Source organism: Parasteatoda tepidariorum, chromosome 10 (genome assembly GCF_043381705.1).
Source record: "Parasteatoda tepidariorum isolate YZ-2023 chromosome 10, CAS_Ptep_4.0, whole genome shotgun sequence".
In the NCBI taxonomy this organism is placed as follows: Eukaryota; Metazoa; Arthropoda; class Arachnida; order Araneae; family Theridiidae; genus Parasteatoda; species Parasteatoda tepidariorum.
This window is the reverse complement of record NC_092213.1, coordinates 40,873,141-40,889,949: the sequence shown is the minus strand read 5'-3', so window position 1 is coordinate 40,889,949 and position 16,809 is coordinate 40,873,141. Positions and strand designations below refer to the sequence as shown.

The window sequence follows — 16,809 nt, the reverse complement described above, 5'->3', positions numbered from 1 at the left end:
ATTGAATTCATAAAGCTTATATATTAGTTTCTTTCGTGAGATGATTTAGTATTTTTTTTTAAAAAAAATGTTTTATTTAATATTTAAAAAAAATTTTTTTTGGTATTTTTAAAACATTTTTTATTTAGTATTTTTAAAAACATATATTTTTAAGATAAGTTTTATTATTTATGATGCAAAATATCCTGTAGAGATACTAATAAATTTATTAATAACTAAATCTTAGAATGTATTTTTGTTATCAAATTAGGAAGAAGCTTAGATAAATCAACTTTTTATTTAATTTGCATTAAATATTTAGCAAGTTATATATATATATAGCAAGTTAATCTTTAATAATTCTGATTTATTAATTAAGTGGGATTATTTATTATAATTCCATCTTTTCAGTATTTTTAAATATATGTAGAAAAATAGAATTTTATTTTAATTTACATGACTCGAGATGCACCTTTTTTTTTCTATAAAAATTTAACTCTTGTATATTTTGCATTTTACGCATCATGCAGGTACGAAGTACAAAATTAAATTAAACAGGGATATAAAATTTATCAAGAATTTTTAATCAGAAGTATCTGCTATTGACTTCCAAATTGCAGAATCAAAACAAAAATTGTTTTTGTATTGGCTAAGTGAATCAAAATTTTATTTTTAAAAATATTTTTTACTCTTTTATATGATATATTTCTTTTGTTTCTACTATTTTTTCTCTATATTGTGATGTTACATTTTTTAATTGAAATAAAATATACGAAATAATGAATAAGTTATTAATTTTTTGTGGTTCACTCATAGCTGCGAAAGTGGGTAGGAAAAAATTCAGTCGATTTTACGAAATATAAGTTTCAAGATGTAACTGAATAATGATGAACTAAATATTTTACTCATAAGGAATTTTTATAGTCATCAAAATAGAAAAACTGCAATATTTTCCAGTTAATGATTGACATTAATCGTACTCGTAATTTTGAATATTAATAGGCATTTAATTCGTCGAATATAGTTTAAAGATTTCTTTTATTAATTTAAAAACAGATTTCTGAATAATAATAATAAACTGAATATTTTAGAACAAAAAAGTTTTGAACTGATTTCAATAAATGAGGTTCGCCTCATTATGTATCAGTAATACTTATTTAAATATTCAAGCAATAAACTGCAAGAATTCTATTTCAATATGGATTTTTTTAGGAAACTTACTCAATTTTAGGGAATTTTCTAAAATTCGCTAAATCCAGGAGAATTTTAATTAAACCATTAGACCAAGCTGGCAAAATCCAGTAGTCTACTGGAAAATCCAGTAAAGTTGGCAGCTATGTTCACTGTATATTTTGACCACAGCACTACTGCGATATTAGACTGGAATTTTTTTAAAAATAAGTCTGCAAAAGTCAGGGAATTTTGTTCATCTGTTAAGAGTAGCAAACCTGTGTAACTACATAAGCACAGTTTATATTTTTTTACGCTTAATCTGTCCCACTCTCAGTTGAAATGAAATGAGCTAGATAAGTAATATGGAAAGAGCAGTTACTGGGGTTTGGAAGCATGAGGAGAACCCTTTCAATTAAAAATAACAAATTACCGCAAAATTCCATTTCCATAACTTAAAAGTTTGATAAGTCAGTATTAAAATATATGACATTGTAAGATTTAAAAACTTTGCGCTTGCAGTTAAAAGTTATCGTTCACAAAAATTTAAGTGATGACATATCACACTTGATAATTAACTTTTTGTTCATTTGATTTAAAAATAAGGAAATTCAAAAACTGACGACAGTTCAGATCTCAAATTGGAAAAAAAAAAAAAAAAAAGTGATTAAGCTTGCTTTCTACCTAATTTGTTTCAGGATTTTTAGAACTCTCGAAGGAAAAAAGAAACGTGAGTACAATTACATTGTGGAGATATTTTTCTTACTCTGGTTTTAGAAGATGTATTTTTAAATCATATCTTGTATATTTTTGGAAATCGTCGTGGAGAAATCTTCAGAGAAAGGCATTGGCTCACATTGGGCTGTCTGGCCAACTATGATGATGATGATGATCTTGTATATTTGCTGTTTCAAAATTTTGATTTATCTCTTTGCAGTTCATTTAAAACAATTTTAATTAAATTAGCAATACAATATTCACAGACTTTTTAAAATTGAAATTGGGAAGTCTAATAATTTATTGAATACCTTTCCTCTGTTGCCTTTTTCAGAGAAACTGCAATTCAATTCGAGAAAATAATAATTCAAAAGTCAGAAATCTCTAAAAGTTACCATGTAAAGCTGCAACAAATGCAATTCAAAAACTTACTAATTAGAACATGTAAATTGATGTTGTGATAATATAGATTAGAATGGTAATGATTGTTCAGAGGCAAAATAATCGCTTCTTTATAAAAATTTAAAAAATAAATTTCTTTCATGTTTTTTGAGTTGGCTATTTTTTTTTACTGTTCATAACTGTTAATGATAAATACAATTCTATTTCATGTAAGTATCTAAAATCATTAAGTAAGGTAGTAAGGCAACAGAATTTTGTGTTGTCACAATATATTGAAATTTTAAATATTGAAAAACAAAGTAAAATTCCATAACACTGAAGCTTAATTTAATAATTCTCTAATTTTGTGCCTAACAAAATACAGTAGTTCCTGTGTTTGATCAGTTTTTAAAAATGCTAAATTTTATTTTTAAGAAGAATGGCTGAGCCAAAGAGCTGGCTGAGATAAAGATATGATAAAAGCTTTTTAAATAGGTCCAGGAATATTTCTTCAATGAATCTTTAAAAATTATTTTTTGCAGAATAATATAGTACGCCTGAAATTTTCATTGTATAAAGCAAGCATAACTGTCAAGGTATTGATGAACTAAACCAGTCATTATTCAGCTTTATTTACAAATTTATTTCCAGTTAAACAATTTCTCACCACAAATAATCAATATATTTACAGTTTTCTAATATCATGCTTTGATTTTTAACACAGAAATCTTATGATTTTCTTTTAAAAAGGAGAATTTTTTTAAAACATATATACACTAACACAATAGAAATAAACAATCTGATTGATTTAAGCAGATAATCAATAGTGAAAATTGGAAGTTAAAATTAATTTTCAAAACATTACTTTGGTATAAATTTGTGGAATATTACCACATTTTTTATGAAAAAAAATTCAATATCAGGGATGAAAAGGTTTAACTTTTCTTATATCATCTTTAAAGGAAAAACTTTTTAGAGGAAACTTTCTGCCACACTACTTAAGAAGTTAACTACTCGTTTGTTCTTTGAAGAAAAAAAAAAAAACTTTTATAATCCAAAAAAGATACCTATTGTTACATTTTTCCAAGTTATAAAACTTCACAACACTAAATTGTATAGAAATTAAGCAATTAACAAGGTGCATTTGAAAAGTTGTTTAAATAGTCCTAGATCAGCAATTCCCAGATTATTATTTTTTTTAATCTGTGGACCCCTGAGACGTAATTAATAAATTTCATTAGCAACTCTGAAAATATTAACATGACTTTGAATTATTTTGAAAATACTAAATCTTATTAATTATTTTTAAAATATTTAAAGAATTAGAACTTTTTCATCATATCATTTTATCAATATTAGTCTTAAAATTGTGTTTTACGTCAGAGAGCTGAATTCACAGGTCTAGTCTGCAATATGCTTTCCATTACAAAAGAATATTTCTGTGAGGTTAAAATGTCTTAAGAGACAAAAAGGATGATGCTTTGAATGATATCGAAAGAAGCGTTCGTACAACTAATGTCAAAAGAGCATTGTAGACAGTAAAAGTATTTTTACTGTCTACAACGCTTTTTTCTGGTTTTATTATTCAAAGCTAACTTTTCAAACACACATAGTAAATAAAATTTATAAAAATATATGACTGCTTTGAACTTTATAACTAAAAAATTTAAATTAAGTTTGCTGTTTTCCATTTGGAAAAAAAAATGTACCAAGAAAAAAAAAACATTAAAATAATTAGAAATTTGCAGTTCTAAAAAATTTTCCTCAATTTATAAGTAAACTCTGTAAAAATAACATAATAGCAGTAATTTGCAATTCTGAAAATATATCAAAGACAATAATCTGAAATTACAAGCATATTTATGTAAGTACATGAAATCAAATATATTTGTCAATGTACTGAAAACAATTCATAAAATTTTTTTGATTAAAAAAAAGAAATTTTTTAGATATAATTTGAAAAAGACAAGCCTAATGGTCATTTATTAACAATATCCATTTATTTATTAGACTAAATATAAGTATTAAAATAAAAATAAATCTCAAATGTTGATGCATACATTATAACTTCAGGACCATTTTCACTAGATGTGACCCAAATCCTCCGTTTGCCATTGAAGGAATATGAGAACCTGATTGGTGAAATATATTTTACTGTGAAAAATTTACCAATCAGGTTCTCTTTATCTTGGTTGGAGGAGCGGCAATCGTATGCAGTGAGAATGCTCCCTTAAGCTTATTATCAATACTGTTAATACAAAAAGTGATTTAAACATAGTCGTTTCTACTGCACTTGGCAAGGAACCAGGAAATAACCTATCCTAATGTACAATAAATGAGTCATTGAAAAAAAAAAAGACTAATACATTCACTTTTATAATTCATTGCACAAAAAAACAAGATCTTTGAACATAATTTATGTTCCGCTCCCGAAACAGTTCTCCCTCCCCATTGCTTGCCCTATGAAATGGATTATGATTACAATATGAAGAAATATAGTCAAAAAGAGAATATTTTAGAATTCAGTTCTTCTGAATGGAAAAACCTCTATGCACAATGGAAAGAAAGCACTGACTATAACGTAACTGACTATAATCTTCATTTCAAAAGAGCACAGTATGTCTTGTTCTCTTAACTTCTGTCTTACCTTATCCCGATTTAAGTTTAAAATATTGTTCAAACAGCATTACGGTCTTTTCTTTTACTTTTAAGATCATGATTTGATGAGAAAAATCCATTTGGAATTTTCAAAATTCTATCACTGTAAATGTGAAAATAGTTTTCTAACATTTATTCCTTGACATAAAATTGTGTTCTGCTCTTTGGAACATGCCTGACAGGGGATATTGGCATGGTTATTTTAAAATCGCCTGTTATAAACTACGTAATTAGAATTTAGGATTCCCAATTAATTTTGAATTATGCTTAAATTAAATTGGGCTAAAAAAAGTAAAAAAATGGGTGGGACGCAAAGAAATTTTTACAACTTTTAAGAAATAGTTTTCTGGGACAAAAGTATATAAAAAATGCTTCCTGAATAATAGTATAGCAAGCTTGGTTATGATAATGACGATAAACAATACATGGTTTTATTATTTTAATAAAGACTTTTTTTAAGGAAAAAATATTCGTTAGAAAATTCTCTTTTTTAAATTATATCAACTGCTGTTAATTGGAGGAAGGGAGAACAATGAGAAATTTTCTAATATTTAAAAAAAAAAATTCTATTTCAGTCTCAAAGAGCAGAGGTCTAACAAACATTAGATAAATCAAGTTTAATTCTTCAGAACACTGAATCCATAAGAAATTCATTAATAAATGTTGACCATTAGACCGATCTGGTCATCTTTTCAGAATTATAAATAGTCATTTTTTCATTTAAAAAAATAATAAATAAATAAAGGTTTGATAAGCTTCTTAATTAAAAATAAACAAAAAATTTTACTTACAAAAATATTTTAAACACAAAGTCTTGGTTGTCACTATTCAAAGAATTGACTGTTATCTTAATTAACACCAAATAGTTTTAAAACACAAATAATTTTTAATTCTAGAGTAATAATTGCAATTTTTCTTTCAAATTAAATATTTCTAAAAAAAATTTACGATTATAAAAAAATTAAAAGTTATTAGGAAAATTAACAAATAAATTCACAGCAATCACTATTATACAAAGTCTCAGTAACTTGAAGGAGGCACAATTATTTGAACTAAAAAGAAGCATTACATAAACAGGTATTAAATAGGGGGGAAAAACATACATACTACCTAAATTTAAAAAAAAAAAATTTAATAAAATGCTCAGTGAGAAATTTACACATTTAATATATTATGCTCTAGTAATTATGAAATGTGATGTAATATTTACAAGATAAAATATTTTAAACAAATAAAAACTTTCAAAATTTAATAAAAATGCATCATTAAAATATAAACAAAAAGTTTGTGTCAAACACACATATATACATAAACTTTTATCTTTTTTTGCTCATCTGGTTGTCGAATTTTTTTTCTGGATAAATTTTTCAGCATAAAAAAACAAAACAAAATCTGATTTTAAGTAAGAGGCAATAAAAATTTCTAATGAAGTAGTGAAGAAATCTATAATTCAAACTTAAGTTATGAAAATTAATTATTATGAAGTGTACATATATATAGCATGGACATTTATTTGACTACAAAATTATTCTATAAAAGAATAATTTTTAAAAAGAAAAAGTTATGATAGTGCAATGAAAATCATACAATGAAAGTATAGTTAATGAGAAAAGTCTTTACAATGTTACAATTAATTACATTTCACATTGATTTCTGCCACTAATATTTCTTTTACATAAGGAGTATTGGCAGTTTATTACTTGTAATAAACAGCATAAAAATAATATAAAAATGTCATAAAAGCTCATACGTGAGTCTGACTAAAAAATTAAGAGGTAATATTTTCAAGTTCACTGAAATATTCTTAGAACACCTCTAAATAATGGTAACCTACAATTCTTTGTCATTTGGCAAATCATCTCAATAAAAAAATATTTATTGATGAAATAGAAATATTAACACATCCACAGTAATAGTGATATTTATAGAAATAATTGGAGGAGAAAATTTTCTGGTAAAAAGTATCATTATTTACATAAAATAACCTTTGATTACATAATTGCACACATAAAAATAATTTTTTTATAATAAATAGTTTTTTAACAAATTGCCTTTTTAAAGAAATACTTTTTTTATTTGTATACTTAAGCGGAAATGAGAAATATAAATAAAATAACAACTTAAAATATTTACTAAGTCGAAAATTGGTTCTAGTTTTTAAAAAAAAATTATAATACATAATAAGATATTTATAAGATTATAATAAATAAAACTTATTACTATACTTACTCAATTGTGCAAAATCTTTAGGAATTTAATTTATAATTTTTATAAGATACCAAGTTCGATTAGTAGATACCATTATTCTAAATATTCATAGTACCACAGAATTCCAATTATTTAAACATAATTAGGATTAAGACCATATCCAATCTGCGATTCCACTAGACTTAGGCAATTATGGGTTCTTTGAAACTAAAACTCATATTACTGGGTTTCTATTTAAAATATAACTTGTCATTCTCAACCTTTTTAGTCACCGATTAATATTCAAATTCATAATACTACTTTAAGTGTTGATTAACAAAATAAAGAATTTCAAATCAAGACTTGATATATTTGAACAATCAAGTCTTCTAATTAGAACTGATCAAACACATGCATCAAGGAAGGAAATTTTTAAAAAACAAGAGCTCTTTTAAACAAAAGAAAAAAAATAATTTTAATTCTAGCAATCAAATTAATATTTCATATTTTAAGCTTTTGTTTTTAAAAAATTCTATTATTGATTAAATAGTTTTTATAAGAAATTTTCGAAAAAAATTAAAAATTTAAAATTTTTTTTTGAAAAAACAAAAATATTTTCTAACAGAGAAAGATTACCTCAAGAAATCTTTATGTTTTTGTTTATGGCAATGTTATTTGTTTAGTTATAAAAATTATAAACTAGTCGAACATAACAATGACCTTTAACAAATCTATATTAATGTTGATTTGCATAATTGTCAAACTTCTTAAAACCAAAATACATGTAACACATAAATAATATCCAATTTATATCAATTGTCTTATTTTAATAATCAAACTATTTACAGTTTTCAACAAATCCCTGAAGATTGCCATTATTTAGAAGTTTCACTATACATATTTCCCTGCTTACAATTGGCAGTTTCTTGCTTCAAAAATGATCATATGAATAAAATGTTCATCCTGTTAGATGAGGCCTAGTAAAAGCATCACAGTCTGAATGGAGTGAAAGGCTAAAAACGTTGGCACACCTCTTAAAGATGAAAGTGCTCTAAAAGTGTTAAAAAGTTCTTCTCGATTTACATATATAGGTTGTGTATTGATGTTAAAATAAAAATGATACAACATACAACAATTAAAACCTTAAGATTCCATCATCTACGATCTTGCAAATCACCATTATGTGTTTCACTGCGACTTCCAGAGTCTGACTGACTACTATCTGTACTATTGCCACTACTACTGTGAGGTCCATTAGCAGCATTATCTGATGAGCCTCTTCTTTTAGGTTGAAATTCAGTTATGATCACAGTCACATCATTCACCGTAACTGCCTTTTGTTGAGCACTACTTCGATCTACATTTTTAAGTCGTGGCCTGCATACAAAAGACAAAAATGTTAGTTGCACAAATTTTGCAGCTTACTGTGTAATAGACCAAATCATGCCTTAGACCTTTATCCATTACTAATTTAATTAAGAAAAAATTGCAGAAAAAAATTATTAAAAAAATTGAGATTTAAATATAAATATCAAATTTTTTTTATAAAGCTTTAAAATTAATCAGTGTTTTATAATTTAAAAGTTAGTGAACTGTGGTGGCCCAGGGGATAGAGCCTTCGCCTTCCAATGGTTTGAATTCCAGCGAAGGCTGGTCATTACGAATTCCGCACCTGGCTTGCATCTACCACAGTGCCTCAAACATCCTCAGAGGTAGACGGATCATAGGTTAGAGCCCCTTGCCCTCAGGCTAACCATGGAAGATTTTTGTGGTTTTTCTCTCCACGTAACACAAATGCGAGTTAGTAAGTTCCAATAAAAAATCCGTCATGAAAGTACTTCCCAATACATGACCCAGGAGTTCCCTTGTCTTATGGATTGAATTCTAAATTACAAGGCTACAGAGTAAACCCAAAACTGGGTCAGCTGTTCCACGATGGTTATAAAATAAAATAAAATTAAATTCAAAGTTAGCAATATGAATAAATTTATAGTTCATCTCAAGCATGCTTAAAGAATTTTTAAAAAAAATTTTTAAAAATGCTTACCGTATCTTTTTAGTAGCTTTGTCTCCTGATGATTTTTTGTCCTTATCGGATCTAGGGGTTAAACTTTTTTGCTTTGGTTGAGATGGAGTATACTGTTGAGCAACTTGCTGAGCCACAAGTTGTGGATTTATTCGAGGTTTTCTAAAAATAAATGGATTTGGTTGATTTTATGCAAAAAAAACAACATTAAAAAAAAAAAAACTTGGTGTGACTTAAGATAATATAACTCAAATAAAAAAAAAGGAAACATTAAACAGATATACTACACACAGACACGATGAAACAGACATTAAGATAAACAATCGGATATGGTGAACTTTCAGTCTATTTTCAGCATACTGATCTGACACTATGATTTAATACTTGAAATAAGGCAGCTTGGGTGGTTCAGTGACAACTGATTCCACTCTATCATGAACATTGTTTGCAGGCTGCAACTGACCTTTCTAGACTAGTTCTATTTTTAGAAAATCTACTTAGACACCTATGAATTACATTTCTTAAGAAAATTAAGGAATCAGAGTTAAAGAATGAAACAGGGAATGTTAACATAAAAAAGAATTCAAATGAAATGGGCTCAATGAATTATGTAAAGTTGAATACCAGTCATTATTTGAGGTCAATAATATTTACTCATTCATTACTCCTGACAGTTAAGAAAGAATGGTTGAAAAAAATTTAAATATATAGAAAGTAAAGAATATATTAATTGCCAAACATATCTAATTCTATAGAAAATATAATAGGAAATCCATTTTATCGAACATAAAACGTAAAACTAGAATATTAAGGAACAATTTTATTATGATTTAGTTACGAATAAAGACTGTAAGTACATTTCTAAATTCATTTTGAATTGAAAGTTACAAAAACAAACAATGGTGAAAATTTGATTTCAATTTCTGCTACTCAAAAAAAATTTAAGACCAAAGATTAAATTTAAAATTGTATTTTATGTTAAGATAAAATATCAAATGTTTATAAAAATAGTTAAAATGAAATATAAATGAAATGTAGAGATTAATTTACCTCTTAATGTTTTGGTTTATAAAATAAGCTTCGGTTTTTGGTTTACAAAATCAGCTGATGCATAAAATCAATTCCCATCAGAACAAATGTGATATTAATATAAGGTAAATACTGTGCTAACTTTTTAATGATGGAAATTTAAATAAGATTTTACAAAAAAAATAAATAAGAATAAAAGAAAATGTAGAAATTTAATACCTTGTTGATGTACCTTTCCGTACATCACACATTAAACATTTGAAGGCTTCAGCAGTATTCCTATATGTGCAAACACTGCAATCCCAATAATTTTCTTCAGCACCTTTTGAAGATCTTTTTGTCCTCCTACTACTGGTAAAATTTAAAACAGATTTATAATTTTAATTTAAATAAAAAAGAAGAATCAAAATGCAATAATAATAATATGAAAAATAGAATCTAAATCAAAAGATATACTTATTTTCGAAATGAAATCATAATTTAACATGGAAGCAAAATAGCTGATGTTTTGTTTTAACATCTATTAGTCATTGATAAAAAAATTTTAAAATAAAACAATTTGTAAAAATGAATGATTGAAAATCAATCATTCAAAAATAAAAGTGAATACAATATAGGAATTTAAAGTTATTTTCCCTGGCATTCCTTTTATATAAACTTTCACATTATTCACTTTCACACTATAGTTGCTGTTTCGAGAATTTTAAATTTAAATCCTTTTGCCGCCTCCGCATTTTGGCGAAATTTGCTTGAAAATCATAGAATTTTATAAAAATGTTCCGTTACTATAAAACTTTATATCAATTCATAAGATAGGGATGAATTTGGTAATAAAAAAAAAACGCTGAAAATAGAAATTCAAAAATTTTATATGCAAAATCCCTTTTTAAACATAGTGGAGCATCATTTATACGACGCCAAAGGGGCCGCCGAAATACGGCGTATAATCGATTTTAACTTCTGAAACTAGAAACTAACTCTGTTTTCAGTTACTTTTAATGTTTAACGTGTTGATTTACATAAATTTCTAAATTAGACAAAGCAAAACAAATAAATAACCATAGAAAAAAAATTACAGTAAGCAATTTGAATGTACGTTACCTTTATTTATTTAATACTCCAAATTTGTTTTTTTGCTTTTTTCACTTTAATCATTTCACGTTAAGTTTACAGAAAAAATTATCTACGGTTGTTTGACGTTGAGCTGTAATTAATGATTTGTGCAATGAATCAAGATCCTGAAAAGAGTTTTCGCCGGTATTGTGGTAAAGAAATAAGTTCTTAGTGTTTCAATGGAATTCATTGCATCTTGAAAAGATGGCGGAACAACTTCTTGGCTTTCCTCATCATCCTCGCTGTCACTAGGTGGCTCGGACTGTGAGTTCTGAATAAGCTCATCAACAGTGCAATCGTACTACATCCACATCGCAATCCATGTATTCATCAAAAGTTGTCTCTGTTGCGAGCAAGTTCCAATCATCATCATTGATTATTATATCATCATCGCTTACGTCCTCACCAGCATTATCATCAGTTATTCGATGAACAAATCAGGCTTTTATAAAACAGTTCTTTATTGTTGTCTTTGTTACCCGAGACCATGCCAACGAAATCATATTCATTGCTTGGAGAACACTTATTTTCGTGGGATTAGGCTCTGCAATGCTTCGAATAGCGAGTTGAACTAACTGCTTTCAATATTGCAATTTTAGATCCCTAATCACGACCAAATCTAATGGCTGAAGCACACTTGTGCAGTTTGCAGGAAAAAAGTGAACTTTTACATTTTTCAAAAAATTGGTATCTGATGGCTGAGCTGGACATTGGTCGATGAATAGCAAAATATTTCGTTTTTGCCTGTTCATAACATTGTCCAGTTTTTTTAGCCATCTAGTAAAAATTCCGGTCGTCATCCAAGCATTCTTATTTGCATCATAATCCAGCTGAAGCATTCTGATACTCTTTAGACATCTGAGATTTTTTAATTTTCCTACCACCAAAGGAGTGATCTTTTCACTTCCATCAGAGTTTACACAAAGCAGCACAGTAAGGCGATCTTTGCTTTTTTTCCCTCCTTTACATTTTTCACCTTTATAGGTTAATGTCCGATTTGGTATTAGATGATAAAAAAGACCTGTTTTGTCGGCATTAAAAATGTCTTTAGGTTGGTACTCGCTTATTATGCTTGGCAAATTTTTGTGTCATTCTGCAACAGAATCAGCCGAAACATTTCTTGATTCACCACTTACAATTTGACACATGATCCCGTTCCGAGCTTTGAATTTTTGCAACCATTCTGCTGTAAAGCCACTATCTGTCAAATTCGATTTCTTTAGCTTTTTCCATCAACATTGGGCCACTTACTTGAATATTTGACACACGACACTGATTGAAAAATTGGAGCAAAACCTTCTCCATTTCAGGAAATTTACCCTCTTGCACTCACATTTTCTTTCGATTCAGGAAATTTCACATGTCGCAGATCTGCATGCTTTAGCATCTTCCTCAATTTTTTGACGATCATAAATAATAGCCTTTAAAATGTAGAAACTGGAATACCCATCATTTTAGCCAAGTCAGCTTTTGATCTTCTTGGTAAACATTTATCGAATTCCTTCAAAATTTCAATTTTTTCATTCATCGAGATAGACTTTCGTTTTCGAGACATGTCTGAAAAAAGATGTGGACGAAACAGTACGTATAGCAAAGAAAGAAAAAAGAAAAGAAAAACGAACTGTAGTGCTAGTGCACTGATAAGGAAAAAATGTCCTTTACTAGCTGTAACAATAAAGCGGGTTGGGGAACTTGACCACCATCTTCGAAAAGGAATGTCCACTCCCGGTACAATCCGTTATACCTTTGTTTTTCCACCTTGTCCAACACCACCTTTCATTTTTATCATGTGCTACATGTACACATGCCCTCTTCTGCCTCATTCATGTTGGCAAATTCTGCCCGCTCTTAAAATACACAAGAAAAAATAAAATAAATGTGAAAAAAAATCTAAAAACCGACATATAACTGATTCTATGCGTCGTGTAAACGATATATTTTACATTAAAATGAATATGAATAAATTGGGACCACACTAAAACGTCGTATAAACGATGCTCCACTGTTGTTAAAAAAAATTCTCAATTTTGAACAAAAAAAAGCATTTAACCACAGAATATTATTAATAAAAATATCCGTGCGAGATTTTATTTACTTATTTAAATTGTGTGAACGTGATTTTCAAAGTTTGATTAAAAAATGGCGTTAATACGAATCTTGATATTTTATTTTAAAATCGAGTGAATAAAAATTCTGATGAATAATTTTGAAGTCACATGAATACGAATCATAACAGTGGCTTTTTAATTACATGAATACAAAATACGATATTTGATACAAAATCATGTAAGTAAAGCTATATAATAATTCTCCTTTTCCATACCAAATTCTACAGACATTTTTTTAAAGTTATGTACAATTTTGAATGCGTAATAATTCACCCATATCAAGTTTAGTAAAATAAAAAATTTTAAAATATTGAAGAACAGTGTAAATATATGAAATAGTAAAATAATTAAGAGATTTAAGAAACTTATAATACTATCGTAACAATATATATCGCAAAAAAAATACAATGAAATATCAGTGAAACGAAAGTATATTATTAATACAGGGATTTCTTTAGAAAAATATATTCCCTATCAATTATCATTCATGATATTAAAACTCATGTATTTGTCTATGCAAGAACATCAATACAGAAAAACAGATTAACCAGTTCTCATGAACACACCTATTTAGATTTTTCTTCGCATCCATAGTGATAATTACGAAAAATAATGCTGTAAAAAAACAATGTTTATATTAAGTTCAACAACACTTAACAGGAAGATGGCCGTTTTCTAAATTGACATTGACGATATTGCCATTCCAACCTTAAAATTACATAACTTCATGAAAAAATTAAAAATAAAAAAGTTAGCAAAGCTAACTTATTTATACGACAGAAATGGGATACAGGTGGCGTAGAGCAGAGCGCTCTACCTATGGCAATACTTAGCAAGCTTTCACCATCAATGCGTGGAAAGTCCATGGATCCTTCCATGGAGTACGTTAGTTTCTGTGTCTTGATTTTTACATAGATTAAAATCTTTTAAGTTGGGAAACTATATGGAACTGAAAACTACATTAAACATAGTTCTAAAAGAAAGCATCATGGAAATTTGAAAAAGTATTTTTATTAATTGAAAACGAAAAATATTAAGAAACGAATGAAAAAAGGAGGAGAGTGAAGGGAGAAAGGCCAAAGGCACCGGTCTTCTCCCCATATGACGTGTTCGAGCGTTGCGATCGCCTATTTAAATAAGTAGGCACGCTGTTTAACAACCACTGCTAATAATCAAATAGAAAAATTTTATTGGCTGATTTCTGTCGTACATTTTTTCCTTTCGAACTTTATACTTTGACCGAAGTTCATTTTAGTGGCATGTTCCATTCAGCTTATTATTAAGAAGGAGTATGTGTTTTTAAAGCCCGATCCATACGATTGTTCTTTTTCTTATTATTAATTACAAATACCACGTGAGAATATATAGGCGTGAAAAAAATCCTTTAATAAAGGTAGTCTCAAGGTGGAAATTATCTTAAATCTAGGTCATTATAAGGCTTCTTTTTGAAAAGTCTTGTATGCTCATCTAAAATCCACATTGTCATGAAATTTTAATGAACAATGCAATTTGATCCTATCGCTAGAGTGACGTCAGTTAAAACGTTATTATGAATCTAAGTGGCAATACTTTTTAAAAAAGCTTTAAAAAATAATTTTTCATCCTTTTAGGATGAAAGGTTTGAAACTGCAATATTTTTGCTTTATTGAAAAAAGGTTTTTAGTACAAACATTTTCGTGGCAATATAAAGAAAATTCCGACACAAGGTTGCCGTAAGATTACATGCTTTCTGGGCGATTATCGATTTACGTCTTTATTTTCCTTGTTAGAGGGTTATTTTTCCCCTTATAGGTGGTGTTTTCACACGGTTTTCTAAGTGTAATACGGTGATTAGAAATTTTAAATTTAAACCTGAAATTGTAAATAAGCAACACAATAAGCTCAAGAGACAATTATCTTTCTAAACTACATGCCTCGTTATTTCTCCCAGCAATAATAAAGTCTCGGATATTTTTACATATATCTTGACTATATTGATATGATATATTTAACAGCATTTTATATCCCATGTCTTTGGGCTCTCCATACACACATACAATTTGCGTTAACTAAATGAATCCACTTTTGACTTAAAATTGCATTTGTTTTCTGAATCAGGTTTTTAAAACAATAAGACTATGGATTATGAATTATCACACTTTTTTTTCTTCGTGTCAGATCATGGGATAGTACAGCGTATCTAGGAAATGGTATTATTAGGTAATGAAAAAGTTAGGATACACATAAAAAAGAAAAAAAAAACAGATTTATACCATTATAAACTATTTTATTTAAGGATAAAAAATATGGTACAAGTACGATGAAAAATAGGTACATAGGGATCGAGTACCGATGAAAAAAAAGGGAAATTTATTGATCAAATGACAGTTGGTTCGAGTACTGATCAAATAATAGTGGCTTCGAGTACCTATAAAAATATCGGATTTAATTAATGATCGAATAATAGTGGGTTCGAGTGCCCACTATCTTTTATCGAATATCGATAAAAGATAGTGGATTCGAGTAATGATCAAATGATAGAGGGTTCGATAATTGATCAAGAAATATCAAGTTCGAGTACCTATAAAAGATGGAGGATTTTAGTACTAATCAAATCATAACAGGTTCGAGTACCAATAAAAAGGTAGTGGGTTCGTCGAGCATCGAAAAAAGAGTGCTTTTCAAAAACTGTTCAAAGGACAGCGGGTTCGAGTATCGATAAAAACATAGTGGGTTCGAGTAATGAATAAATTAGAGTCGATTCAGAAATTGAACAAATGAAAGTAGTTTTGAGTTATTTTATAATGATAGCTCGAGTGCTGAACAAATGATAGTGGCTTCGAGTACCAATAAAAATGTTGGGTTCGATTTGATCGAATGATAGTGGCTTCGAGTACCAATAAAAATATTGGGTTCGATTGGATCGAATGATAGTGGCTTCGAGTACCAATAAAAATATTGGGTTCGATTTGATCGAATGATAGCGGGTTCGAGTGCTGATGAAATAATAATGGATTTGAGTACCGATGAAAAATAAAAGGTTTAATTTTTTATCAAATGATATAGTGAGTTCAAGTACTGAAAAAAAATGAGAATCAGTTCGTGAACCAAAAATAGATGTGGGTTAAATACAGAGTTGGTTCGAGAGCCGATTAAAAGATAATGAGTTCGAGTACTAATGAAATGATTGAGAGTTCGAGTAAAAGTAAAAAGTTTGTGGGGGGTCGTGTACCGATAAAAACAGAGAGTTCGAGTACTGGTAAAAATATTAGTGGATTCGAGTTTTGAAAATATGGGGTTTGAAAAGTGTTAAAATGATAGCGAGTTCCACTACCGATAAAAGATAGTAGGTTCAGGTAATGATCAAATGATAGTGGGTTCAAGTATAGATAAAAATAGTGGGTTCGATAATTGATCAAGAAATATCAGGTTCGAGTACCTATAAAAGGTGGGTTTTAGTAC

General features: G+C 28.2%; 1 protein-coding gene across 2 annotated transcripts; it reads right to left on the bottom strand.

Moving 5' to 3' along the window:
- Positions 1-6,957: 6,957 nt before the first annotated feature.
- Positions 6,958-14,088, bottom strand: RYB (ring and YY1 binding protein). Of its 2 annotated transcripts, none has more exons than XM_016054082.4 (4): positions 13,935-14,088; positions 10,367-10,498; positions 9,140-9,280; positions 6,958-8,469 (listed from the first exon to the last, which is right to left on the bottom strand). In XM_016054082.4, the coding sequence occupies exons 1-4, from the start codon at positions 13,958-13,960 to the stop codon at positions 8,247-8,249; spliced, it is 522 nt and encodes a 173-aa protein (XP_015909568.1). In that variant the 5' UTR covers positions 13,961-14,088; the 3' UTR covers positions 6,958-8,246. The 2 variants fall into 2 exon arrangements, with proteins under 2 accessions (XP_015909568.1, XP_015909570.1); XM_016054084.4 differs by having other exon boundaries at positions 10,367-10,495.
- Between the last annotated feature and the right edge of the window lie 2,721 nt (positions 14,089-16,809).

Excerpts from the sequence above, each read along its gene's own strand:
- RYB (XM_016054082.4), bottom strand. The coding sequence starts at position 13,960 with ATGGATGCGAAGAAAAATCTAAATAG. Across the intron at positions 10,499-13,934 it reads GCGAAGAAAAATCTAAATAG|TAGTAGGAGGACAAAAAGAT; the intron begins GTGTGTTCATGA and ends AAATTTTACCAG. Across the intron at positions 9,281-10,366 it reads CGGAAAGGTACATCAACAAG|AAAACCTCGAATAAATCCAC; the intron begins GTATTAAATTTC and ends ATTTATTTTTAG.